We start from the raw sequence: 26,359 nt of genomic DNA on the forward strand, positions 1-26,359 counted from the left end.
CCCACAACCTGGGCAGGTGCCCTGACCAGAGTCAAACCAGTGGCCTCTTTGTGCATGGGTTGATGCTCAACCACTGAGCTACACTGGCCGGGCTCTACTCTTTCAATTTCATCATTCACTTCATATATGGATTTTTTCATTTCACACCCATACATGGAACTCATATGCTATGTCTGACCACTGTTCCTAGTTGTTATTTGAGTTTTTTGGCCACTGCAATAGACTATAAACTTGATCTTATTCTCTATTGTAATCCTGGCACCTTACTCATTGCCAGTCATGTTGCCTATGCTTAATACCTATTAGTTGAACAAGTGAATCAATAACATGCACCACAATGTGGACTCAATACAGGAAAATGGTTAATTGTCCACAGTTATAGTTTTGCTTAATCACACAGATATAGGATAATAATCACCTAATTGTTACTCTACTCCTCATCCCTGGCCTTCAACTGTCTTTTAATGTGTATTTCAAGTTTTCTGTCTTTTTCAGAATCAGTCATTTCCCCTAGTGTGCCATTTTATTTTACTTTTCTTTTTAATTTAAAAGAGGTCTCTAATATCTGTCATTGGTATTTACTTCAAATAATCCAGTATCTTTCAAGCTGAAGGTTCAAGGAGTTCCTTAGAAGAGAAGTAGAGCTAAAATATCCAAAAAACTATTTGGTGGTAGCCACTTTGTAAATAGATTAATGGGTTAAAGTGATAAAGTGACTGACTGTCCTGGATTAGTTAGCACAGTACTCAGCTCTTCCTTTTTGTCTTGGTGAAACTGGCCCAGATTCCATTCAAGATTAAGTGTTCTCCAAGTTCTCACCATCTGAAAACTGGGAGGCTGTCAAACTGTAGGTTAAATGCCTGAGGATATTAGGATTTTCAGTCCAGGCAGATTATAAAGCCAGGGTAACATCCAGGCACTATTTTCCTTGAGACAAATTTAGGAAGATGTCAGTTCAGAAAATGGGTTTAACTGGGATGTAATTCCAAGAGGCAGAAACTGTGGATTGATATTACTAGAAATTGAGATTCCAGTAGTGTGAATTCTGGAATGGCTTTGTAGTTGTAAGAAACAGAAACAAATAAAATGTATCGAACACTCTTCTGTTACAGGCATTAGGCTGGAGGTTTTAGATGTATACTTTCATTTTATAATTTAATTTTTATTCCACCCATTTTACAAAGGAGTTAGCTAGTTAAAGAACTTGTTCCATCTCACACACACAAGTAATAAGTGGTAAGACCAGAATACCAACCCCAGACCTTCTGACTCTTAATCCATATTTTTACTATACCAAAAAATACAGAAAAGCACAATTATGCCCTGGCCAGTTTACTCAGTGGTTAGAGCACCGGCCTGCAGACCAAAGAGTTGAGGGTTTGATTCCAGTCAAGAGCCTTGGTTGCCCTGGCCAGTTTGGCTCAGCGGTTGGAGCGTCGGCCTGCGGTCCTGAGCCTTGGTTGCGGTTGGGTCCCTGGCCCTGGTCGGGGTTATGTGGGAAGCAACCAAGCAATGTGTCTGTCTCACATTGATGTTTCTCTCTTTCTCTCTCTCTCTTTTCCCCTCATTCCCCCCCTCCCGCTTTTTCTGAAAATAAATGGAAAAATATCCGCGGGTGAGGATTTAAAAAAAAAGAAAAGCACAGTCAATATTAAGCACAAATGAATAGCAGAGAGTTAGCAAATGGGAAGCCAGAGGCCAGAAACTCAACACCTGTATAACCAGATATGAAAGATAACTCCTAAGCCAGGGGTTAAAAAATATATTTATTTCATAATTAATGAAATATAAACAGACTACATAAAAATGTTTTTCTCTGGAAATCTAGATTTTTCTCTAAAGACCCTGAATTAGTATGTGTCATTAAGTAATACGCGATGTTGGGCAAGTAACAGACTGTTAGAGCCTCAAATTCCTTATTTTATTTTATTTTTATTTATTTATTTTTTTTATCCTCACCCGAGGATATTTTTCCATTTTTTGTACAGATAGAGTGGGAGGGAGAGAGAGGAAGGGAGAGAGAGTGAGAAACATCGACGTGAAGGGACACATCGAGTGGCTGCCACCGGCACGACCAACCAGGGCCGGGGACAAACTGCAACCGAAGTACGTGCCCTTAGCGGGAACCGAACCCGGGTCTCTCCGGACCGCAGGCCGACGCTCTAACCGCTGAGCCAAACTGGCCAGGGCTCAAATTCCTTATTTTAAAAAATAAAGACAGCCTTGGCCGGTTTGGCTCTGCAGTTAGAGCATCGGCCTGTGGACCAATGAGTTGTGGGTTTGATTCTGGTCAAGGGAACATACCTTGGTTGCAGTTCATCCCCAGCCCTGGTCAGGTCATGCGGGAGGAAACCAGTTGATGTGGCTCTATCACATTGATGTTTCTCTCTGTCTCTCTTTCTCTTCCTCCCTCCCATTCTATCTGATAATGAGTAGAAAAATATCATGTGAGGAATAAAAAAGAAATTGATTTTAGAGAGAGACGGGGAGAGAGAAAAACATTGATGTGAGAAACATTGATGGTTTGCCTCCCACAAGGGACCAAACCCACAACCGGGGTATGTGTCTTGACTGAACTGGCGACCTTTCAGTGCATGGGGCAATGCTCCAACTAAATAAGCCACACTAGCCAGGGCTACATTAGATTTTCTGAAACTGGATGCTGTTTGTTTTATTATTTTCCTTTAACTTATACATTTAAGTTATATACATCTTGTTTACATGATAGATGTAGAAATATAACAGATTTCACACAACAACAAAAAAATAATATGGAGTTCAAAAGAGAAGTCAGGAATTGAAATGAATCAAGATGTTAAAGAGAGAGGGCATTTCAGCATGAGGAACTAAAATAAGCACAGAGGCAGGAAGGTGGGGTAGGGAGAAGTAGGAGGGAAACAGAGAACAAATCATTTTTACAGTACCCTATAGTTGTAGGGGAGTAGTGATGGAGGAAAATTAAAGTTGTTGCCAGAATGCAGAGATTCTTGGAAGCTGGCATGAAGTTTTTTTGTTTTCTTTTTTTCCTCACCCAAGGACATTTTTGCAGTTTAGCTTCAGATAGAGCGGGAGGGAGAGAGGGGGTAAGAGGAAGAGAAACATTGATATGAGAGAGACACATCGACTGGCTGCCACCCACAGGACCCCAACCCAGCCGGACAAACTGCAACCGAGGTACCTGCCCTTAGTGGAAACTGAACCCTGGATTCTCTGGTCCTCGGGGCCGATGCTCTAACTGCTGAGCCAAACGGGCCAGGGCTGGTGTGAAGTATTTATTTGTACACGTCACACTGTAAACAATGATGACTTTGTATCAGTTAGGATTCCTTAGTTTTAGGCAACAACAAAAACAATTGTGGCTGACCAAAGTAAAAAAAAAAAAGAGAGAGAGAGAGAGAGAGAGAGAAAAGTAGAGAGGTGGATAAAGAAAGAGGAAGGAAGGACATAAGGAGAGGGGAAAAGAGAAACAGAAACAGAGAAATAAACTGACTAGTTTATTGAGTAGCTTACATTGTCAAATGACCAGTCCAGAAGCCTGGCATCTCTGGGAATCTCAATGAGATGAACTGACAGACCAGCTCTTTAGAGAACTCAGTTCCTACTGCCTTCTGTCCCAGTGTTTCTCCATGCAAGATTCCGGTTCCTGGGAGAGTATGACTGACCTAGCATTTCCATCTCTGTGATCTGGGAGGTCGGGTTCTGTGCTTGCAGTTCATTAGAATACAGCCACCAGATAGATATGAGTAGGTAGATCCCCAAAGGAAGGGACCCCGAGTAGACTAAAAAAAAAAAAAAAAAAGGCCCAGTGTGGATTCCACAGTAAACTATGGGACGATTACTGTGCAAAACTTAAGAATTCCTTTACTCAAATAAATTAATTCTTCATCAAAAGATGTATTAATTTAGTTAAACCTCCGGAATCGTTGACTTCATCCCACTGAGCTAACATTTTCGGTCTGGTGACTTTAAAATATGTTCATCTCTACTACTGCTTCCCTCTCAGGTACTGTAATTCCCAGATTGGTACCCATTGCTTCTGAGATGGAACTCAGATCAACCATCCTGTGCGGAAGATTGGCAGAAAACACTGAAAGAAATACTCATAAGAAAACAATGACAGTCCGAGATAGAAACCCTGCGAACAAGCCGATCGACCCCAGACCGCAGCTGTCATTTTCGTTGAATTGATGAGGAAGGTTCCCGGCTAAAGTTGTCCCAGGGGCAGTGAAGTCCGCCCAGCCACGGTCCCTCAGAACGACGTAGAACCGAACTGCACACTGGGAACTGTAGTTCTCTGGGAAAGGACCGAGCGACCGCCGCACATGCGCACTAAGAGCTCAGGGCAACAAAGACGCGGCGTGCGCGCGCGCGCCGGAGAAAGACCCAGGAGGGCGCGCGCGCGCGCGGCCGCCGCTCCGAGCTACTAGAGACGGCCGAGAGGACAGAAAGGGAGGAGCAGGAGCCGCCGACCTCAGGAAGAGGAGAAGGGGTTGTGCTCCTGGCCGCGCGAAGAGAAAGGGGCGGGGCCGGCGAGCAGCGCGTGGACGTGCCCAGCTCCTGGGGCCCGCGGGCGCGCGGGGGTCTGTGGCCCTCGCCGTCCCAGTAGCTGCTGCCGGCACTCGGTTGCGGTCGGTCTGCGGGAGGCGGGTTATGGCGGAAGCGGCAGTAGGAGCTGTGAATGAATTCTCCGGGTGGACGAAGGAAGAAGAAAGGCTCCGGCGGCCCCTGCAGCCCCGTGCCTCCCAAGCCTCCGCCCCCTTGCTTGGCCCCCGCCCGTCCCGCCCCCAGGCCAGCCCCCCCGCCGGAGTCGCCGCATAAGCGGAACCTGTACTACTTCTCCTACCCGCTGTTCGTCGGCTTCGCGCTGCTGCGTCTAGTCGCCTTTCACCTGGGGCTCCTCTTCGTGTGGCTCTGCCAGCGCTTCTCCCGCGCCCTCATGGCCGCCAAGAGGAGCTCCCCGGCCGCACCGGCCTCGGCCTCGCCCCCGGTGCCAGTGCCGGGCGGGGAGGCCGAGCGCGTCCAAGCCTTCCACAAACAGGCCTTTGAGTACATCTCCATCGCCCTGCGCATCGACGAGGACGAGAAAGGTAACTGGAGGGCCGGGGGAAGGGCGGCGGCGGCGGCGCGGGCAGAAAGCGGTGGGGTTGCCGAGGGAGAGCTGCACCTGCGTCCCTTTCCTGCGCGAGCGGGCGATGCACCCCTGGACTTGATCCTCCCCTCGAGACTGCCTCCCCGCAGTCAGACCTTCATCCTCTGCGATTCTCAGTTAAAACCTCTCCCTTTCCAGGGCACCCTAGTTGTCGACTTTGTTTCAGACACCAGCCTTCCCTTACACTTCTCATGATCCAGGTCCCCGTGAGACTTCCAGACGTGCTGGTGACAGTGACAGTTGTCCTAGAGTGACCACACGGATCCTTTCTAGCACTGTAAACACTGTGTGGCTTCCTCTAAGCCAGGTTTCCAAAAGGTTTTGATATCGAAGAAGCTGTGACTTGTTAAAGGCTTTTAGTGAAAGCAGAGTACTGTAGTGTCACAAAAAAGAATAGTGACTTAATTTTGAAAGGAACAGCTGCATATGATTACAGCTGAATTTGCATTTTTTAAAGTTTATGGCAGTCACTTTATCAGTGTAATGATCCTAAGTTTTTTTCAGCAAAATTCTATTTTAGCATAAAACTTTCCCCCTGGTTAATTTGATTTTATTTAAATCAGTATTCCAAGGTAGCCTCAAAGTTCCTAAATTGAAATGTTAAATGTATGAATAGGATAAACTTATACATATCATTTTACAATAAAACTTAAAACAAAGATTTATGTTTCTGAACAAAAGTAAGTATACTTCATCCTTAAGATTTAAGATAATGTATGTTAGTCTTTATGTGCCAGGCACTGTGCTCTTAGCTTTGCATGTGTTATCTATTTAATCCCCTCAATTACCCTGTCAGGTGAAGGTACTGTTAATGTCATCATTTTACAGATGAACAAACTGAGGCTCAAAAGATTAAAGCAAGTCATTCCAAACCTTTGTTACTTGGTAATGAAAATTTTTTATGAAAGATGATAAACTAAGTTAGAAGGAGTCTTATAACATTTTCAAAATCTCTCCTTTCATGCTCAACCTCCAGTATGCTGAGATCTTCTTTTCTTCTAATTAGCAAAGAACACTTCCACTACACCTCAATTAAGTACTCACTTGCATTGATTATTCTTTTAAAAGCAGTCTGCACTTCATTTGTAGTCTGTCTCTCCACTGCCAACTCCAGAAACTGTTCTAGGATTTCAGTTTTGTTGAAACCTATTTCCTTTGTGGGGCCTGGGAGTGAGAAGGAGGATATAAGGAAAGAGAATCGTGTTCATGGTTTTGTAGCATAAGCACTGTTTTATTGTAGTAGCCTATTCTAATAGGGTCCTCTGAAGTTTGCTAACCTAGATCAGAGGTATTTTAGAGGGAATGTGTTTAAGGGTAGATTTGTTGTTGTGTTTAGGAAGAGAATGCCAGAAAATACAAGGATTTTAGTTTTAACACTGGGTGCTGGGAGTTAATGTAAGAGGAGAGGTCAAGGAAAACCTAGACGTAAAAAAAGGAACCTAGGCTCGTAGATTTAAAGAGAAATCAGTTCCATGTGAGGGATAAGTGACAAGTAGAATTCAGACCTTGGGTTTCATGGTGACTTCTCTTTGAGTATTACATATATGCCTATATCTATTATATTTAAATCATCATAAATAATTTTTAAAGTATAGATACTTTCAGCAATCTACCCCAATATTTCACCCTCTTTCTACTGATAATGTTTCTGTTCCAAGGTTTTTGCTTTATTCTTTAGTTTCTAAAGTGGACATCAGAGTGGGCTATGATGACTCTAGTTTGAATTCTACAACAGATGCATCATAAGCTAAAATGAATTAGTTAAAACGGAAACAAATTAGTTATATATTCACTTCCCTTTAAAAATTAAGTGAAACTGAGTTTATATTGTCATGGCTTTTTTCTAATTTAAGTTTTTCCTTTAGCACATTAAAAGTTTTTGCACTTTAGCCTTAATCCAGTAGTTGTCAGAATTCACATATGAAGTCTCTTTGCCTCTCAGCCATCATAGACCATGCAAAACTTAATTCCAAGAGAATTTTATTCTCCCTCTTTTCTACTGCATTAAAAAATATATGAACAAATAGAAATGAATTTGATATGCAGTCCTTAAAAATTTCCTAACTCTGTAGTAAACCATTAAGGGTCTTGTAATGTCATGCACTGCCATTCCCCTTAGCAATTTGACTTCGTTTTTAAATGTACTGAGAACTTCTTTATTTCACCAGGTCAAGTGGGTTATTTCATTCTGTAGTGGTGTTAACTGAAACATTTGGTTCCTTGAAATAAAGACCAAATTAAATCTTATTTTAATTTAATAAAGTAGTGTATAAATGTGGTTAATATAGTGACTAGGTTTATTTTGAATTCCATTCTTTCTTATGCATACTTAGCTTTGACACTGAATTTTTATAAAGGCTAAAGTTTGTCGGAAACCAAACAATTTTATAATTGTTGTTGTTGTTGTTGTTGTTGTTGGGAGAGAGGGGAAGAGAGAGAGAGAAAAACATCAACGTGAAAGGGCACATCAAGTGGCTGCCTTTCTCATGACCCCAACCAGGGCTGGGCAGGAATAGCAACCAAGCTAGGTGCCCTTGACTGGAATCGAACCCGTGACTCATTGGTCTCCGGGCCGACGCTCCAACCGTTGAGCCAAACTGGCCAGGGCTGAAACCGAACTATTTTAAATAGAAAAGACTAGTACAGCAAATTCTTTCACCTAATAGAGGGCTATGTGAGGTCTATTTATTAAAGTAAAAATTTGTGGGATGCCAGTTCATTTGCACAGCTCTCTGCATTCTATATGTTACTTGAGGAAAAAAACTCACTTCCTCTCTAGTGAAATGTGTTAAGACAACATTTTTTTTTAATTCCTCACTCAAGGATATTTTTGTGTTTATCATCAGATAGTGTGAGAGGGAGAGAGAGAGAGAGACAGAGAGAAACATTGATGTGACAGAGACACAATGACTGGTTGCCTCTAGCATGACCCGACCAGGGCCAAGGTTGAACCACAACCAAGGTACATGCCCTTGACCGGAATCGAACCCGTGACTTATTGGTCTGAGGGCCAACACTAACCACTGAGCCACACCAACTGGGCAAAATATTTTTATTTATTGATTGATTTCAGAGAAAGAGGAAATAAAGGGGGGAGAGACAGAGAAACAGATAGAGAAACATCAATTTGTTGTTTCACTTATGCATTTATTGGTTGATTCTTGTATATGCCCTGCCTGGAAATCAAACCTGCAACCTTGGCTTATTGGGACAACTCTCTGACCAATTGAGCTACCCTACCAGGGCTTGTGGATATTATCTTAAATTGTTGAACATCCTGGAAAACTGATAACCTATGATATCCATTGTATATAGAGATAAACTGAAAACATTTTTTAATTTAATTTAATTTTTTTCCAATTTTTATTAATTTTTGTTACAGATGTTTCTTTTCCCCCCCTAGACATCCTCCTCCCCATCCTGCCCCCCTCCTCCCAACATTGTTGTCTATGTCCATTGGTTATGCATACATGCCTATAAGTTCTTTGGAGATAAACTGAAATTTAAAGAGTGAATTCACTATAACAAAACCAGGAACAGAATTTAGGTGAACAGACTCATAATTTTATACTTTGTGTTTTATACTAAGCAGGTTCTATTTTGTAATGCTAATACTGGACCCCTTGAATACTTGAGATGAAAGAGGAGGTTATAATAGTGGTTTTTTAGATTAAACAAAACATGACTTAACATGTTTCACATGGCTCCTGCAGGTAAACAAGCCTGAGATTTCCTGGATAATACAGTGCTGCTGGTTGTCTAGGTGTGGTTCCGATATGTAGGACTTGACAGTAAGAGCCTGGAAGGTTGTATCAAAGAGCTCTTGTTTGTCAGGATGTTGTAGGGCTAAAGAATCCAGCACCAAGGACAGAATTGTCTAAATAAAATATTTTTCTATTTATTCCTAGTCAGTTTATATTAAAATATGTTTTATAAAAAATAATTTTTCTGCCCTGGCCGGATTGGCTCAGCTGTTAGAGCATTGGCCTGCGAACCAGAGAGTCCCGGGTTCGGTTCCTGCTAAGGGCTCATACCTCGGTTTCGGTTTGTCCCCGGCCCCGGTTGGGGTCATGTGGGTGGCAACCACTCGATGTGTCTCTCTCACATCAGTGTATCTCTTTCTCTCTCTCTTTTTCCTCTCCCTCCTGCTCTGTCTCAAGATAAGTGCAAAAATGTCCTCGGGTGAGGATAAAAAGTAATAAATAAGTAAATAAATAATTTTTCTGCCCATCCAGGTCACGTGGTGAATATATGTTAATGTCGTAAGAAACTACCAAACTCTTTTCCAAAGTGGCAGTACCATTTTGTGTTCACATCAGCAAATACATGAGAGGTTCGTTTATACTTTAGCTTGTAATTCATTTTCCATTTTAGATCAGGTGTGTAGTAGTATCTTGTGTTTTAATTTTTAGTTCACTAATAACTAATGAGCACATCTTTTCTTGTGCTTATTTGCCATTTTTGTCTCTTCTTTGGTAAAGTGTATGTTTCAATCTTTTGACCACTATGTTTTTAATATTTTTTTATTGATTTAAGAGAGAGAGGAAGGGAGAGGGAGAGAAAGAAACATTGATGAGCTGCCTCCTACATGCCCGAGCCTGCAACCTGGGCATATACTCTGACCGGGAATCTAACCAGTGAGCTCTTTGTGCATGGAACTACGCTTAACCAACTATGGCACACTGTCCAGGGCTGACCACTTTTATTTATTTATTTTTTCTTTTATTGATTTTAGAGAGAGTGGAAGGGAGAGAGAGAGAGAGAGATAGAAACATCTATGAGAGAGAACACTGATTGGCTGCCCCTTGCATGCCCCCCACTGGGGATCGGGCCCACAACCTGGGCACATGTCCTGACCAGGAATTGAACCAGCAGCCTCTTGGTGCATGGGTTGATGCCCAACCACTGAGCCACACTGGCTGGACATGACCACTATTTTTGAATCTTACTTTTTTTTTTTTATCACTGTATTTAAGAGTCCTTTATATATTCTGGTTATGTCATTTATAGGCGTGTTGTTTTGCAAATATTTTCTCTTAGTAAATCTGTGGGCTTTCATTGTCTTAACTTGGTGTTTTGAAGAGCAGGAGCTTCTAATTTTAGTTATGTCCCGTTTCTCAGTTTTTTTCTCTTAAGGTTCATGATTTTTATTTATTTTTTAATTCTCACCCAAGGACATTTTTCCATTTTTTGTTCAGATAGAGTGGGGAGGGAGAGGGAGAGGAAGAGAGAGAGAGAAACATCGACGTGAAAGGGATACATCGAGTGGCTGCCACCCGCACGACCAACCAGGGCCGGGGACAAACTGCAACCGAAGTACGTGTCCTTAGCGGGAACCGAACCCGGGTCTCTCCGGACCGTAGGCCGACGCTCTAACCGCTGAGCCAAACTGGCCAGGGCATGATTTTTTTTTTTATTGTCACCTGAGGACATTTTTGCATTTATCTTCAGATAGAGCGGGAGGGAGGAAGAGAGAGAGAGAAACATTGATGTGAGAGAGACACATCAATGTGAGAGAGAGACATCAACTGGTTGCCATCCACACGACCTTAACCGGAGCCGAGGACAAACTCCAACCAAGGTATGTGCCCTTAGGAGAACCGAACCCGGGACTCTCTGGTCTGTGGGCCAACGTTCTAACTGCTGAGCCAAACCGACCAGGGCAAGGTTCTTGATTTTCTTTTTTTCCGGAGTTGACACACCCTTTATTATGCAAACATAAACTAATGAAAGTTATAGAATAACATATAATAGACTTGAAGACAAAAGGCATTACTAAAAATGAAGGACATGTCATATGTATAAGTTTAATTTACCAGGAAGTTCCAAATTTTTATGTACTTTGCAACACTGACTCAAATTATAGAGAACAGAGCTACAAGAAGATAAATTTGTAATCATAGTAGATTGAACACACCTCTCATTCAAGGACACACCACACATGTTTTATAAACAATAGACTCCAACAAAAATATTAGTAATGATATAAAAACTAAACATGAGCAGCAAATTGCAGTCAATATTCCTAAATACAGAATCCCTGTGCACTAAGACATGCACTGAGTTGTCATTGCCAAGATGCACACAAGATGGCAGTTGAAGGTTCTTGATTTTTATGTTCTGTTTAGTAAGTCTCTTTCTAAGCCAAGATTACAAGGATTTTTGTCTATATTTTCTTATATAAATTATATATTTTTAGGTTTTACATTTAGGTCTGTGTTCTATTTCAAGTTAATATTTGCATATCATATGAAGGTTTTTTTTTTTCTTGCACATCTACATCTATTATTCCAACATCATTTTGAGAGAAAGGCTATTCTTTCTCCTTTGAATTACCTAGTCATCTTTGTCAGTGTCAGTCTGTGATATATGTGTAGGTCAGATTTTCTCTTCTGTTCCATTGACCTATATGTTTATCCTTTCTCCCATAGTCTTCTACTTTTAGATAAGAAAAATCTATATGTATTTTATATTGTGCTGACTTACGAAATTTAAATAATGCAGTAAATCAATTTCCTGTTACCAAATAATATTAGGTAATTGTGTAATTATTGAACTGTGGGTTTATTTGTAATCAGTCCTTTTATTTGCCTACAGTAATGCACTAAAACTCCTGAGAATATTTTGTTCAGATGTTGCCATTGAGAACTCTTGTACACTGCTGTTAGGAGTATAAATTGATATAAGCAGTTTACAGGTTTCTGATGAATGGAGAATAAATGATGAACTTTTTTCTTTTTTTTTTTATCCTCACCTGAGGACATTTTTCCATTTTTTGTTCAGATAGAGTGGGAGGAAGAGAGAGAGAGAGAGATAAACATCAATGTGAAAGGGACACATCAAGTGTTTGCCACCTGCATGACCCAACCAAGGCCCAGGGACAAACTGCAACCAAGGTGCGTGCCCCTAGCGGGAACTGAACCCAGGGCTCTGGACCACAGGACGACGCTCTAACCGCTGAGCCAAAGCAGCCAGGGCCCAATTTTTTTTTTTTTAACTTTTTTTTTTAATTGATTTTGGAGAGAAGGAAAGTAAGAGGTAGAGAGAGAGAGAGAAACATCTGTGAGAGAGAACATCGATTGGCCGCCTCCTGCATGCTCCCCACTGAGGATCAGGCTCATGACCCGGGCATGTGTCCTTACTGGGAATTGAACCAGTGACCTCTTGGTGCATGGGTTGACACTCAACCACTGAGCCACATTGGCCAGGCTACAAAAAAAAAAAATTTTTTTTTTTTTAATCCTTACCCGAGGGCATTTTTGCATTTATCTTCAGATAGAGCAGATGTGAGAGAGACACATCAAGTGGTTGCCACCCATACAATCCCAACCAGGGCGGGGACAAACTGCAACCGAGGCACGGCATGTGCCCTTAGCAGGAACCAAACACGGGTCTCTCTGATTTGCGGGCTGACTCTCTAACCACTGAGCCAAACCAGCCAGGGCAACAAAATCTTTTTTTTTTTTTTTTTTTTTGGTACATGCCCCTAGCGGGAACCGAACCCAGGATTTTCTGGTCTGCAAGCCAATGCTCCAACTGCTCAGCCAAACCGACCAGGGCCATCAATTCTTAATAATTTCTTAATGTGTTATTATCAAGTACTTATTGAGCACTTAGTCTCAACTGGACACTGTAAAATATGAATGGCACTGTAATAAGTAAGAAATTGCCCTGTCCCAGGAGCTGAATCTAGTTAGTGATTTATTTTTAGGATGGAGGAAGGGGTAGAGGGTTGGGTGGTACACACATAAACGAATAGCATCTCTTAATTGTTGTCTATGGTGTTTATAATATGATTTTATGGCTTTTCCCGAAAGCGGCCAGAGGTGACCTCTGAAATGGTGCGCTATTCACTTGACCCAGAAAACCCCACAAAATCATGCAAGTCAAGAGGTTCAAATCTTCGTGTTCACTTTAAGAATACTCGGGAAACTGCCCAGGCCATCAAAGGTATGCATATTTGAAAAGCCACCAAGTATCTGAAGGATGTCACTTTACAGAAGCAATGTGTGCCTTTCCGTTGTTACAATGGTGGAGTTGGTAGGTGTGCCCAGGCAAAACAGTGGGGCTGGACACAGCGTCGGTGGCCCAAAAAGAGTGCTGAGTTTTTGCTGCACGTGCTTAAAAATGCAGAGAGCAATGCTGAACTTAAGGGTTTAGATGTAGATTCTCTGGTTATTGAGCACATCCAGGTAAACAAAGCTCCCAAGATGCGCTGTAGAACTTACAGAGCCCATGGGCGGATTAACCCATACGTGAGCTCTCCCTGCCACATTGAGATGATCCTCACTGAGAAAGAGCAGATTGTTCCTAAACCAGAAGAGGAGGTTGCACAGAAGAAAAAGATATCCCAGAAGAAACTGAAGAAACAAAAACTTATGGCCCGGGAGTAAATTCAGCATAAAATAAAGACTAATAAAAGTAAAAAAAAAAAAAAGATTTTATGTTATCAAGAGAATCATACTGATTTTGAAATTTCAAATATTAATGAATGACATGGGAATTTTTATTTGATTAAATAAGGAAAAGATTACGTTGGGAAAAGATGAAACACGCAGTTCTAATAGATGAGTTTCACTATACCTTTACTATGTCTCTGTGTTAGCCACTTAGAGGCTTTGAATATTTTAAGTACTAAGAAATTAATTTTCAAAAACAGTAAGATTTACGAATAAACAGTCTAACCTTGCACCTAAAAGAAGTATAAAAAGAACAACAGAGCCCAGAATAAGTAGAAGGAAGAACATAATAAAGAATATAACGGAAATAGCCCTGGCCGGTTTGGCTCAGCGGTTGGAGCATCGACCTGTGGTCCAGAGAGACCCAGGTTCGGTTCCCATTAAGGGCATGTACCTTGGTTGCAGTTTGTCCCCGGCCCTGGTTGGGTCGTGTGGGAGGCCGCTACTTGATATATCCCTTTCACGTTGATGTTTCTCTCTCTCTTTCTCTTCCTCTCTCTCCTTCCCACTCTATCTGAACAAAACAAAACAAAAAAAGAATATAACGGAAATAAATGACATAGAAAATAAAAATATGATACAAAAGATCAATGAAACCAAAAGCTGGTTCTTTGAAAAGATGAGCAAGATTAACAAGCCTTGCCCTGGCCGGTTTGGCTCAGCAGTTGGAGCGTCGGCCTGCGGTACAGAGAGACCCGGGTTCGGTTCCCGCTAAGGGCACGTACCTTGGTTGCAGTTTGTCCCAGCCCTGGTTGGTCGTGCAGGTGGCAGCCACTCGATGTGTCCCTTCACATTGATGTTTCTCTCTCTCTCTCTCTTCCTCTCTCTCTCTCCCGTTCTATCTGAACAAAAATGGAAAAATATCCTCGGGTGAGGATAAAAAAAAAAAAAGATTGACAAGCCTTTGACCTGACTAATAATGAAAAAAAGAGAGAGGACCCACATAAATAAAATCAGAAATAACAATTGATACCATAGAGATATAAAGGATTGTAAGAAAATATTAGGAACAACTATATACCAGCAAATTGGGTGATTTGGGTGAAATGGATAAACCCCTAGAAACTTACAATCTTTCAAAACTGAATCAGAAAGAATCAGAAAATCGGAATAGACCAGTTACAACTAATGAAATCAAAGCAGTAATAAAAAAAAAAATACTCCCAGCAAACAAAAGTCCTAGAACAGATGGCTTCACAGATGAATTTTACCAAATATTCAAAGAACTAACACCTATCCTCAAACTACTTCAAAAAATTTAAGCAGAGGGAAGACTCCCAAGCTCACTTAACGAGGCCAGCATTATCCTAACTCTAAAACAAGACAGAGACACTACAAAGAAGGAAAGTTATAGGCCAATATCACCGATGAACATAGATACAAAAATTATCAAGAAAATATTACCAAAGGAGATCTAATAATACATTTAAAAGATCATACACCTTGCCCTGGCCGATTTGGCTCAGTGATTAGAGTGTCATCCTGCGGTCCGGAGAGACCCGGGTTTGGTTCCCACTAAGGGCACATACCTCAATTTCAGTTTGTCCCCAGCGCTGGTTGGGTCATGTGGGTGAAAAACACTCAATGTGCCCCTTTCACGTCGATGTTTCTCTCCCTCCTTCCCACTCTATCTGAACAAAATATCGAAAAAAATGTCCTCGGGTGAGGATAAAAAAAAATATACACCTTGATGAAATCCAACACCCATTTATGATAAAATCTCTCAGCAAAGTGGAAATAGAGGGAACATACCTCAACATAATAAGGGCCATATATGACAAACCCACAACCAACATCATATTCAGAAACTAAGACTTTCCCTTAAGATCAGGAATTACACAGGGATGTCTTCTTTCACCACTCTATTCAACATAGTACTGGAAGTTCTAGCCACAGCAGTCAAGAAGAAGAAATAAAAGGCATCCAATTTAGAAAGGAAGAAGTAAAACTCATTAGTTGCAAATGACATGATACTGTATATAGAAAACCCTAAAGACTCCATCATAAAAACTAAAACTACCCAGCTGGTGTGGCTCAGTGGTTAAGCGTCAACCCATGCACCAAGAGGTTACTGGTTCAATTCCTGGTCAGGGCTCATGCCCAGGTTGTGGGCCCAATCCCCAGTAGGGGGCATGCGGAAGGCAGCCAATTGATGTTTCTGTCTCTTTCTCCCTCTCCCTTCCTCTCTGTCTAAAAATCAATAAAGAGCCCTGGCCGGTTTGGCTTAGCGGTTAGAGCGTAGGCCTGCGGTCCGGAGAGACCCGGGTTCAGTTCGCTAAAGGCACGTACCTTGGTTGCATTTTGTCCCCGACCCTGGTTGGGTCGTGCGGGTGGCAGCCACTTGATGTGTCCCTTTCACATCAATGTTTCTCTCTCTTCTTCTCTGTCCCTCCTACTCTATCTGAACAAAAAAACGGAAAAAAGTGTCCTCGGGTATAAAAAATAAATAAATAAATAAAATCAATAAAGAAAAAAACTACTAAAACTGATAAATGCATTCAGTACAGTAGCAGGATACAAAATTAATATTTAGAAATAGGTGGAATTTTAATACATTAGTAATGAACTATGAGAGAAACTAAGAAAACAATCTCATTTATAATTATAACTAAGGTACCTAGGAATAAATTTAACCAAGGAGGTAAAAGACCTGTACTTGGAAGATTATAAATACGGAAGAAAGAAATTGAGGAAGCATATACCATGTCGTGGACAGGAATAATTAACATCATTCAAATGTTCATTGTACCCAAAGCAATCTGTGGATTCAGTGCAATTCCTGTCAAAATACCAATGGCATATTTCACAGAACTAGAACAAGTATTCCAAAAATGTATATGGAACCACAAAAGACCACAAATAGCCTCAGCAGTCTTGAGAAAAGAACAAAGATGGAGGTATCACGCTACCTGATATCAAACTATGCTACAAGGCTATATAGTAATTGTACTTGCATGGTTATGATACTTGAATAAAAACAGACATATAGAACAATGGAACAGAATAGAGAGACGAGAAATAAACTCATACCGTTATGGTCAATTAGTATTTGACAAAGAAGGAAAAACATGCAATGGGGTAAAGTCTGTATGATAAATGGTGTTGGGAAAATTGAACAGATACATGGAAAAAAATGAAACAAGACCAACTCCATACACAAGAATAAAGTCAAAATGAATTAAAGACTTAAATATAAGACTCAAGCCCTGGCCAGTTTGGCTCAGAGGTTAGAGCATCGGCCTGCGTTCCCGAGAGACCCAGGTATCCTTCCCGCTAAGGGCACGTACTTCAGTTGCAGCTTGTCCCCGGCCCTGGTTGGGTTGTGTGGGTGGCAGCCACTTGATGTGTCCCTTTCACGTTGATGTTTCTCTCTCTCTCTCTCCCTCCCTCCCTCCCACTCTATCTGAACAAAAAAATGGGAAAATGTCCTCAGGTGAGGATAAATTTAAAAAAAGACTAGAAGTAAACATAGGCAGTAAAATCTCAGACATTTCTTGTAGCACTATTTTTTCTGATATCTCCTTGGGAAAGGGAAGCAAAAGAAAAACAAATGGGACTACATCAAACTAAAGTTTTTGCCCAGCAAAAGAAACCAACAAAATGAAAGGGTGACAAAAAGGGCTTCTGCTATGAGTAGCACAGTAAGACAGCTGATTGCTCTCTCTGTGTGGAATTGACATCAGAGATTTTGGAAGCATAATTTGTTTGGTATCTGGGCAGCTAATGATCGTTTGTCCTGGTACCCACGAAAAAACAAACAGAAAAACAAAATGAAAAGAATTCATTGAATAGGAGAACATATTTACCAGCAGTACATTTGATCAGGTGTTAATATCCAAAATAAAGAGCTCAACACCAAGAAAAAACAAATAATACTATTAAAAATGTATTATTTTATTTATTTATTTATTTATTTTTTATCCTCATCTGAGGACATTTTTGCATTTATCTGTAGATGGAGCAGGAGGGAGAGAGGGAGGAACAGAGAGAGAGAGAAACGTAGATGTGAGAGAGACACATCAAGTGGTTGCCACCCACATGATCCCAACCAGGGCCAGGGACAAACTGCAACAGAGGTACATGCCCTTAGCAGGAACCAAACCTGGGACTCTCTGGTCCACGGGCTGATGCTCTCACTGCTGAGCTAAACCAGCCAGGGCAAAAAATGTATTGTTTTTTTTTTTTCTTTTTATCCTCAACCGAGGACATTTTTTCATTTTTTGTACAGATAGAGTGGGAGGGAGAGAGAGGAAGAGAGAGAGAGGGAAACATGGATGTGAAAGGGACATATCGAGTGGCTGCCACCCGCACGACCAATCAGGGCCGGGGACAAACTGGAACCGAGGTACATGCCCTTAGCGGGAACCGAACCTGGGTCTCTCTGGACCGCAGGCGACGCTCTAACCGCTGAGCCAAACCGGCCAGGGCAAAAATGTATTGTTTTTAATACATTTCTCCAAAGAGGACATACAGATGGCCAATAGACATGAAAAGATGCTCAATGTTCCTAAACATCAGAGAAATGAAAATTAAAACCACAGTGAGCCTTGGTTGGTTTGGCTCAGTGGAGCATCAGCCCATAGACCAAAGAGTTGCAGGTTTGATTCCAGTCAAGGGCATGTACTTCAGTTGCAGTTTGATCCCTGGGCCTGTTTGGCGTTAGACAACCAATGAATGTATCTTTCTCACATTAATATCTCTCTCTCTCTCTCTCTCTCTCTCTCTTCCTCCTTCCCTCCCTCCCACTCTATCTGAAAAGCAATGGGAGCCCTGGCCGGTTTGACTCAGCGGTTAGAGCATCGGCCTGCGGTCCCGAGAAACCCGGGTTCGGTTCCACTAAGGGCATGTACCTCGGTTGCAGTTTGTCCCCAGCGCTGGTTGGTCATGAGGGTGGCAGCCACTCTATGTGTACTTTTCATGTCGATTTCTCTCTCTCTCTTCCTCTCTCTCCCTTCTGCTCTACTGAAGAAAAAAATGTCCTTGGGTGAGGATTAAAAACAAGAAAAAGAAAAGCAATGGGAAAATATCCTCGGGTGACGATTAAAAAAGCAAACAAAACAACCACAATGAGATATCACTTCACACCTGTTAGAATGGCTATCTGCAATAAATCAACAAACAAGTGTTGGCAAGGATGTGAAAATAAGGAAATCCTTGTTCGTTGTTGGTGGAAATGCAGAATGGTGCAGCCACTGTGGAAAACAGCATGGAGTTTTCTCAAAAAATTGAAAATGGAACTACCTTGCTTGGCCGATGTGGCTTAGTGCATTGAGCATTGTCCCATGGACTGAGAGGTCCCAGTTCGATTCCCAGTCAGGGCGCATGCCGAGGTCACTGGCTTGGTACCCAATGGAGGGGTGTGCAGGAGGCAGCTGATTGGTGTTTGTCTCTCTCATCAATGTTTCTGTCTCTCCCTAAAAAATAAAAAATAAATCCATATTTTAAAAACCCATTAAATAGACAGCCTCTTTAATAAATGGTGTTGGGAAAATTGGACAGCTACATGCAAAAAAATGAAACTAGACCATCAACTTACACCATACACAAAAATAAACTCAAAATGGATAAAAGACTTAAATGTGACCCGTGAATCCATAAAAATTCTAGAAGAAAATGTAGGCAACAAAATTTCGGACATCATACGCAGCAGAATTTTCACTGATACATCACCTAAGGCAACAGAAATAAAGGAGAAAATGAACACATGGGACTACATCAAACTCAAAAGCTTCTGCACAGCAAAAGAAACAATCATCAAAATGGAAAGGCAACCCACTGTATGGGAGAACATCATTGCCAATGATGTATCAGATAAGGGGTTAATTTCCAATATATATAGAGTGCTCATACAACTCCACAAAAGGAAGACAAAGAACCCAATTAAAAAATGGGCAGAGGAGCTGAATAGACACCTCTCCAAACAGGACATACAAATGGCCAAGAGACATATGAAGAAATGCTCAACATCACTAATCATCAGAGAGATGCAAATTAAAACAACAATGAGGTATCACCTCACACCTGTCAGAATGGCCGCCATCAACAAATCATCAAACAACAAGTGTTGGCGAGGGTGTGGAGAAAAGGGGACTCTAATACACTGCTGGTGGGAATGCAGACTGGTGCAGCCGCTATGGAAAACAATATGGTGCTACCTCAAAAAATTAAAAATTGAACTTCCATTTGACCCAGTGATCCCACTGCTGGGAGTATACCCTAAGAAGCCTGAAACACCAATCAGGAAGAATATATGTACCCCCATGTTCATAGCAGCACTATTTACAATAGCTAAGATCTGGAAACAGCCCGTGTCCACCAGTAGACGAATGGATAAAAAAGCTGTGGTACATATACACCATGGAGTACTATGCAGTGGTAAGAAAGAAAGATCTCATCCTTTGAGACGACATGGAGGGACCTGGAAAGTATTATCCTAAGTGAAAGAAGCCAAGCAGAAAAAGACAAATACCACATGATCTCACTTATACACGGAATATAATGAACATAACAGTCTGAGGAATACAGTAGACCCAGACACATGGAAGTAGGGCACAGACTGACATCCCTCAGAAGAGGGGATAGGGGATGGGGGTTAGGAAGAGATAAACCACAGAACTTATATGCATGTATGCATGACCAATGGACATGGACAACTAAGCCGGGGAAAGGGTGGAGGGGGTGGGGGTGGGGGTGCCATTGGGGTAAAAAGGTAAAATATCTGTAACAAAAAAATAAATAAAAAATAAATAAATAAATAAATAAAAACATTAAATTAAGACAATAATGAGGTATCATCTCACACCTGTCAGAATGACCGCCATCAACAAATCATCAAACAACAAGTGTTGGCGAGGGTGTGGAGAAAAGGGGACTCTAGTACACTGCTGGTGGGAATGCAGACTGATGCAGCCACTATGGAAAACAATATGGTGTTACCTCAAAAAATTAAAAATTGAACTTCCATTTGTCCCAGTGATCCCATTTCTAGGAATATACCCTAAGAAGCCTGAAACACCAATCAGAAAGAATATATGTACCCCCATGTTTGTAGCAGCACTATTTATAATAGCTAAGATCTGGAAACAGCCCAAATGTCCATCTGTAGACGAATGGATAAAAAAGCAGTGGTACATATACACAATGGAGTACTATGCAGCCGTAAGAAAGAAAGATCTCCTATCCTTTAAGACGACATGGAGGGACCTGGAAAGTATTATCCTAAGTGAAACAAGCCAAACAGAGAAAGACAAGTATCATATGATCTCACTTATTTGTGGAATATAATGAACATAACAGTCTGAGGAATGGGTTAGTCCAGGAGACGTGAAAATGGGGTACAGACTGACAATCCCCAGAAGAGGGGGTGAGGGGGGAGAGATAAACCACAGAACTTATATGCATGTATGCATGAACAGTGGACATGGACAGCAAAGCTGAGGACAGGGCAGGGAGGGTGGGGGCAGGGGAATGAGTGGGGGGGAGAAACATCTGTAACAAAAATAAATTAATTTAAAAAAACATTAAAACTGGAACTGCCTTATGACTCAGTGATTCCACTTCTGGGAATATATCTCAAGAAACCTGATACACTGATTTGAAAAAAATATATGTACCCCTATGTTCATTGCAGCACTATTTGCAATAGCCAAGATTTGGAAGGAGCCCAACTGTCCGTCAGTGTGAGTGGATAAAAAAATGTGTGATACAGTTACACAGTGGAATACTACTCAGCTTTTAAAAAGAAGGAAATCTTGCCCTGGCCAGTTTGGCTCAGCGGTTAGAGCGTCAGCCTGCGGTCCACAGAGACCCCGGGTTCAGTTCCCGCTAAGGGCATGTACCTTGGCTGCAGTTTGTCCCCGGCCCTGGTTGGGTCATGTGTGTGTGTGTGTGTGTGGCAGCCACTCGATGTGTCCCTTTCACATCGATGTTTCTCTCTCTTCCTCTTACTCCTTCCCGCTCTATCTGAATAAAAAATGGAAAAATGTCCTCGGGTGAGGATAAAAAAGAAAAAGAAGAAGGAAATCTTACCTTTTGTAATAGCATGGATGGACGTTGTAGATGATATTATGCCACGTGAAATAAGCCAGTCAGAGAAAGACAGATACCATAGGATTTCACTTACATGTGGACTCTCGTAATTAAAATAAACAAATTAGAAAGAGATTCATAGATACAGAGAACAGACTGACAGCTGTCAGGGGTGGCAATTGGGAATTGAGTGAAATAGATGAATGGATTAAGCAAACAAGAAAAACTCAGACATTAATATGGTGATTACCAGATGAAAGGGAAGTCGGGGGTGGAGGGGGGAAGAGGGTAAAGGGAGAATTCATGGTGATGGAAGGAGACAAGACTATGGGTGATGAACACACAGTACAATATACAGATGAAGTATTATAGAATTGTACACTTGAAACTTATTTAAATAACTAATGTAATCCCAATAAATTCAATATAAAAGAAATGCAAAAAAGCAGTGAGATTTACTATAGTTGTTACCACTTTACAGAAATATTCTACATAGGCTTTGAATTTTTAGATCCTTTTTAAGTTTAACTTGGATTATGAATTAATGTTGTAAAGTAGTCATTTGTTTCAAAGAAAATAGAATGTGTTGCCAGATGCCACATTTGTAATCGCATATACCAGTTCTCTTGATGTAATCATTTGCTAAATAAAAACTAACTCTAGAAAGGAGGCACCAAACAATGAATATATTACACCAATTAGATTAAACAGTGCTTTTATTTTTGGCCCTCAATATTATTGAAATTATGTTTATATTTTTAAATGTTTTATTTAAAATAAGTCCTCCCTAAATACAATTTCTTTCTCTAGTGGATCATTTCAGTGGTTGTAACCATCAGTATCATGAGATGATAAGTAAAGACCTCACCGCCCTAAAATTTTGAGAAACATTGAAGACTGTGTCCCTCTCTTGGATTCACATATATGTTAAGATGCTAAAGATATTAAGAAATAGTAATAGTTCTCAAATTTATTTTATCACAACCCTCTTTTTTTTTAAATGTGTTTTTATTGATTTTTTTTTAGAGAGAAAGGGAGAGATAGAAGCATCCATTTGAGAGAGAAACATCGATTGGCTGCCTCCTGCTTGCCCCCCACTGGGGATCCAGTCCGCAGCCCGGGCATGTGCCCTGATTGAGAATCAAACCTGGACCTCTCAGTCCATGGGATGATGCTCAATCCACTGAGCCACACCAGCTGGGCACAACCCTCTTTTTCCCATATCACCTAATAACAGCATGCTTTGGTAGATGTTTAGTGTATTCTTTATACTTGTGATATGTACAAATAATTATTTCTCTTTTAAAGCTGGACAAAAGGAACAAGCTGTGGAGTGGTATAAGAAAGGTATTGAAGAACTAGAAAAAGGAATAGCTGTTATAGTTACAGGACAAGGTAAGGAGCCATCTCAAATTATATTTACACAATTGCCCTGATTTTAAATCCATTTGTCTCAATAAAAGTATTTATAAGTTTTTAAAATGTAATTGTTAATGTTTGTAGACTTACAATTAATGCATTATTACCTATGCTAAAAATGAAGTTATAACTAGTAATGCTCAAACTTGATTGATTATCTGTAGCATCAGGCAGAAATCAGTATATTACCTGTGTCTTTCTTGCACCCACTGTTTGAGCCCTGTGTTTAGCCATATTTTTGAAACCTGTCCTTTCCTCATTGTTGTGGCAGGGAAGAGTGGTTAATGCACAGACTCCCCTTTGCACTTCTATTGCTTGACTGCATGTTAGAATGTAAGCAGTAAATGTCTTATTTTGATTCACAGTTGGCTTTTTAAAACCAAAGCAGTTATTTCTTACCTTTACTTTCCTATCACCTTAAATAAAAAACTGGAGTCTGATATTATCTTTAAATATATATATATAAAAAACATTTATTGTACATTTAATATGTGCCTAAGCATTATTATGCATATTTCATATGTAGTATCTTTTAATTATCACCAAAGCCCTACACTTTGAGGCTGCTGCTATTACCATTATTTTTCAGATGAATAATTTTAAGTACAAAGATGTTAAGTAACTTGCTTAAGGCCTCACAGCTAGCAAGTGGTGGGGTCAGGATTTGAACCCGGGCAATCTTACTTAATAGCCTGAATTGTTTTGTTTTTTTTTATCCTCACCGGAGGACATTTTTCCATTTTTTGTTCAGGTAGAGTGGGAGGGAGAGGGAGGAACAGAGAGAGAGAGAGAAACATCGACGTGAAAGGAACACATCGAGTGGCTGCCACCCGCACAACCGACCAGGGCCGGGGACAAACTGCAACCGAGGTATGCGCCCTTAGCGGGAACCGAACCCGGGTCTCTCAGAACCGCAGGCCGACGCTCCAACCGCTGAGCCAAACCGGCCAGAGCATAGCCTGAATTCTTAAATACTACACTGTGACTATTGTGTAGTACATGGGTACCACTATTAAGTAAGTAAAGTACTTCAGTTTATTATAGCTAAAATAAAATCAGAAGCAAAATAACAATATGTAGGCAAAGAATCTTAGCCTTATGGATCAGTCCACCCAGTGAATTTTTGTTGTCTGGCTGGCTGATAATTGTATCAGCTAATTTCCAATAATTACAATGTATCTAATATTTGCCTTTTTTTTTTCTGTCCCCTTTTATTTGATTACTTCTCTAGCTACTTGTTTTCTGCATACAAGAGAGCAGAATACAACAAGTAAATATAAGTGGTTGGGCATTTGAGATTTATGAGCATGACTTAATGAATTACATACAAAATATATTTGCTGTTCTTTATCAATTGCATAAAGAAGAGTTTGAAGAAAATGAGTTTGTTATAAGAATAGTATTTTGCTGAATCAAAAATGCCTTCAATTCTAACACTAAGAGAAAAGCAATGGCAATTAAACTGACACATTCTCTTCTTATCACTTAGAATTTGAGTTTTAAACCTTACTGAATTTGCTGTCCTATCTGGTTGAGCATCGACCCATGCATCAAGAGGTCACCAGTTCAATTCCCGGTCAGGGTACATGCCCAGGATGTGGGCCAAATCCCCACTGGGGTCATGCATTTGGCGGCCAATTGATGTTCTCTCTCATCGATGTTTCTGTCTCTCTCTCTAAAATCAATAAAGAAAAACAAAAAAGATATGTGAAAGTACTTTCTTAACTTTTTAATAAAGACTATGACTCCCCATGAGATTAGTTGGGGTAACAGTATTTTATCTTGAAGCAATATTAGTAGGAAACATAGATATTTTAATATTTTTTCCATTCTTTTCTTGCAGGTGAACGGTGTGAAAGAGCTAGACGCCTTCAAGCTAAAATGATGACTAATTTGGTTATGGCCAAGGACCGATTACAACTTCTAGGTATCAGTGAATTACATAATTGGAATGAGATTTATCTGAAATATATGTTCAATGAAACTTTTAATGTAGATGGAAATAGAACAGTGATCTTGAAAATGTCATCTAGGCTTTTTTTATTAACTTACAGAAAATTTCTAACATACAAAATAGAAGAGTATAATGATAATTATCCATCACTCTAAAAATTATCAACCCATAGACAGTCTTGATTTATTTACACCAAGGGCTTAAAAACTACACTACAGCCCCTGGGCTAACTGTAGTTCACCGCCCATTTTTATTTTTTATTTATTTATCTTCACCTGAACACATTTTTTTTTTTTTGCATTTATCATTAGATAGAACAGGAGGGGGAGAGGGAGGAAGAGAGAGAGAGAGAGAGAGAGAGAGAGAGAGAAACATCGATGTGAAAGAGACACATCAGGTGGTTGCCACCCACATGACCCCAATCGGGGCCGGGGACAAATTGTAGCCGAGGTACGTGCCCTTAGCTGTAACCGAACCTGGGACTCTCTGGTCTGTGGGCCGACATTCCAACTGCTGAGCCAAACCGGCCAGGGCCACCGCCCGTTTTTATAAATTGGCACACAGCTACTCTCATTATTTTATGTATTGTCTGAGTGCTTTCATGCTACAGTGACAGAATTGAATAGTTGATACAGAGATCATATGACTCTCAAAGACTTTAAAGATGAAGCTTTTTAAAATATTTAAATATTTACTACCTGGCTCTTTAACGAAAATGTTTGCCAACCCCTGTTTATATTCATACCCATTATCTCCCATTTCACATTATTTTGAAACAAATTCTGACATCTTGTTTTATCATTTATAAGTATTTCATATTATATCTCTAAAAGGTAAAGATGCTTTAAAATTAAATCACCAGCCCTGGCTGGTTTGGCTCAGCGGTAGAGCGTCTGCCTGCAGACCAATGAGTCCCGGGTTTGATTCCAGCCAAGGGCACGTACCTAGGTTGCAGTTCGTTCCCAGCCCTGGTTGGAGTCATGTGGGAGGCAACCAGTCGATGTGTACCTCTCACATCGATGTTTCTCTCTGTCTCTGTCTTTCTCTTTCTCTACCCTTGAGTGAGGATAAAAAATAAATCACCGCCCTGGCTGGTGTCGATGTTTCTCTCTCTCTCTCTCTCTCTCTCTCTAAAAATCAATAATGGAAAAAATAATTTTGTTAAAAGGAATGGACTAAAATGGTCACTGTTCAAATATAATATATAACGTAATATCCAGTTGGTATCTCATAATTGGATAATTCTTACTACTTTTTTATAATTGTTTAAATTAGGATCTCAAGAAGATCCATTTATGGCATCTGTGGGTGGTGTGGGAGAGGAACTCAGCATAGAGACGTTGGTGGCTG

At 40.7% G+C, this 26,359-nt stretch overlaps 1 protein-coding gene, 1 non-coding gene and 1 pseudogene across 4 annotated transcripts in view; all 3 read left to right on the top strand.

Moving 5' to 3' along the window:
* The first annotated feature begins 4,553 nt into the window (after positions 1–4,553).
* Positions 4,554–26,359, top strand: part of SPAST (spastin) — a 62,211-nt gene continuing 40,405 nt past the window's right edge. Inside the window, exons 1-3 of one of the 3 annotated variants that reach the window (XM_036262805.1) lie at positions 4,554–5,087; positions 22,945–23,031; positions 24,899–24,982. In XM_036262805.1, the coding sequence (XP_036118698.1) occupies positions 4,679–5,087; positions 22,945–23,031; positions 24,899–24,982 (580 nt within the window). In that variant the 5' untranslated portion in view covers positions 4,554–4,678. Of the gene's footprint in view, positions 5,088–9,379; positions 9,483–13,051; positions 13,100–22,944; positions 23,032–24,898; positions 24,983–26,359 lie in introns of those variants that run through there. The other 2 variants (XM_036262806.1, XM_036262807.1) reach the window with 2 other exon arrangements.
* On the top strand, positions 12,988–13,542 carry LOC118630738 (annotated as a pseudogene).
* LOC118631305 lies at positions 17,222–17,355 on the top strand. The gene has a single exon (XR_004959789.1). It is a non-coding gene; the product is annotated as a U11 spliceosomal RNA (small nuclear RNA).

Source organism: Molossus molossus, unplaced genomic scaffold (genome assembly GCF_014108415.1).
Source record: "Molossus molossus isolate mMolMol1 unplaced genomic scaffold, mMolMol1.p scaffold_m16_p_15, whole genome shotgun sequence".
Lineage (NCBI taxonomy): Eukaryota > Metazoa > Chordata > Mammalia > Chiroptera > Molossidae > Molossus > Molossus molossus.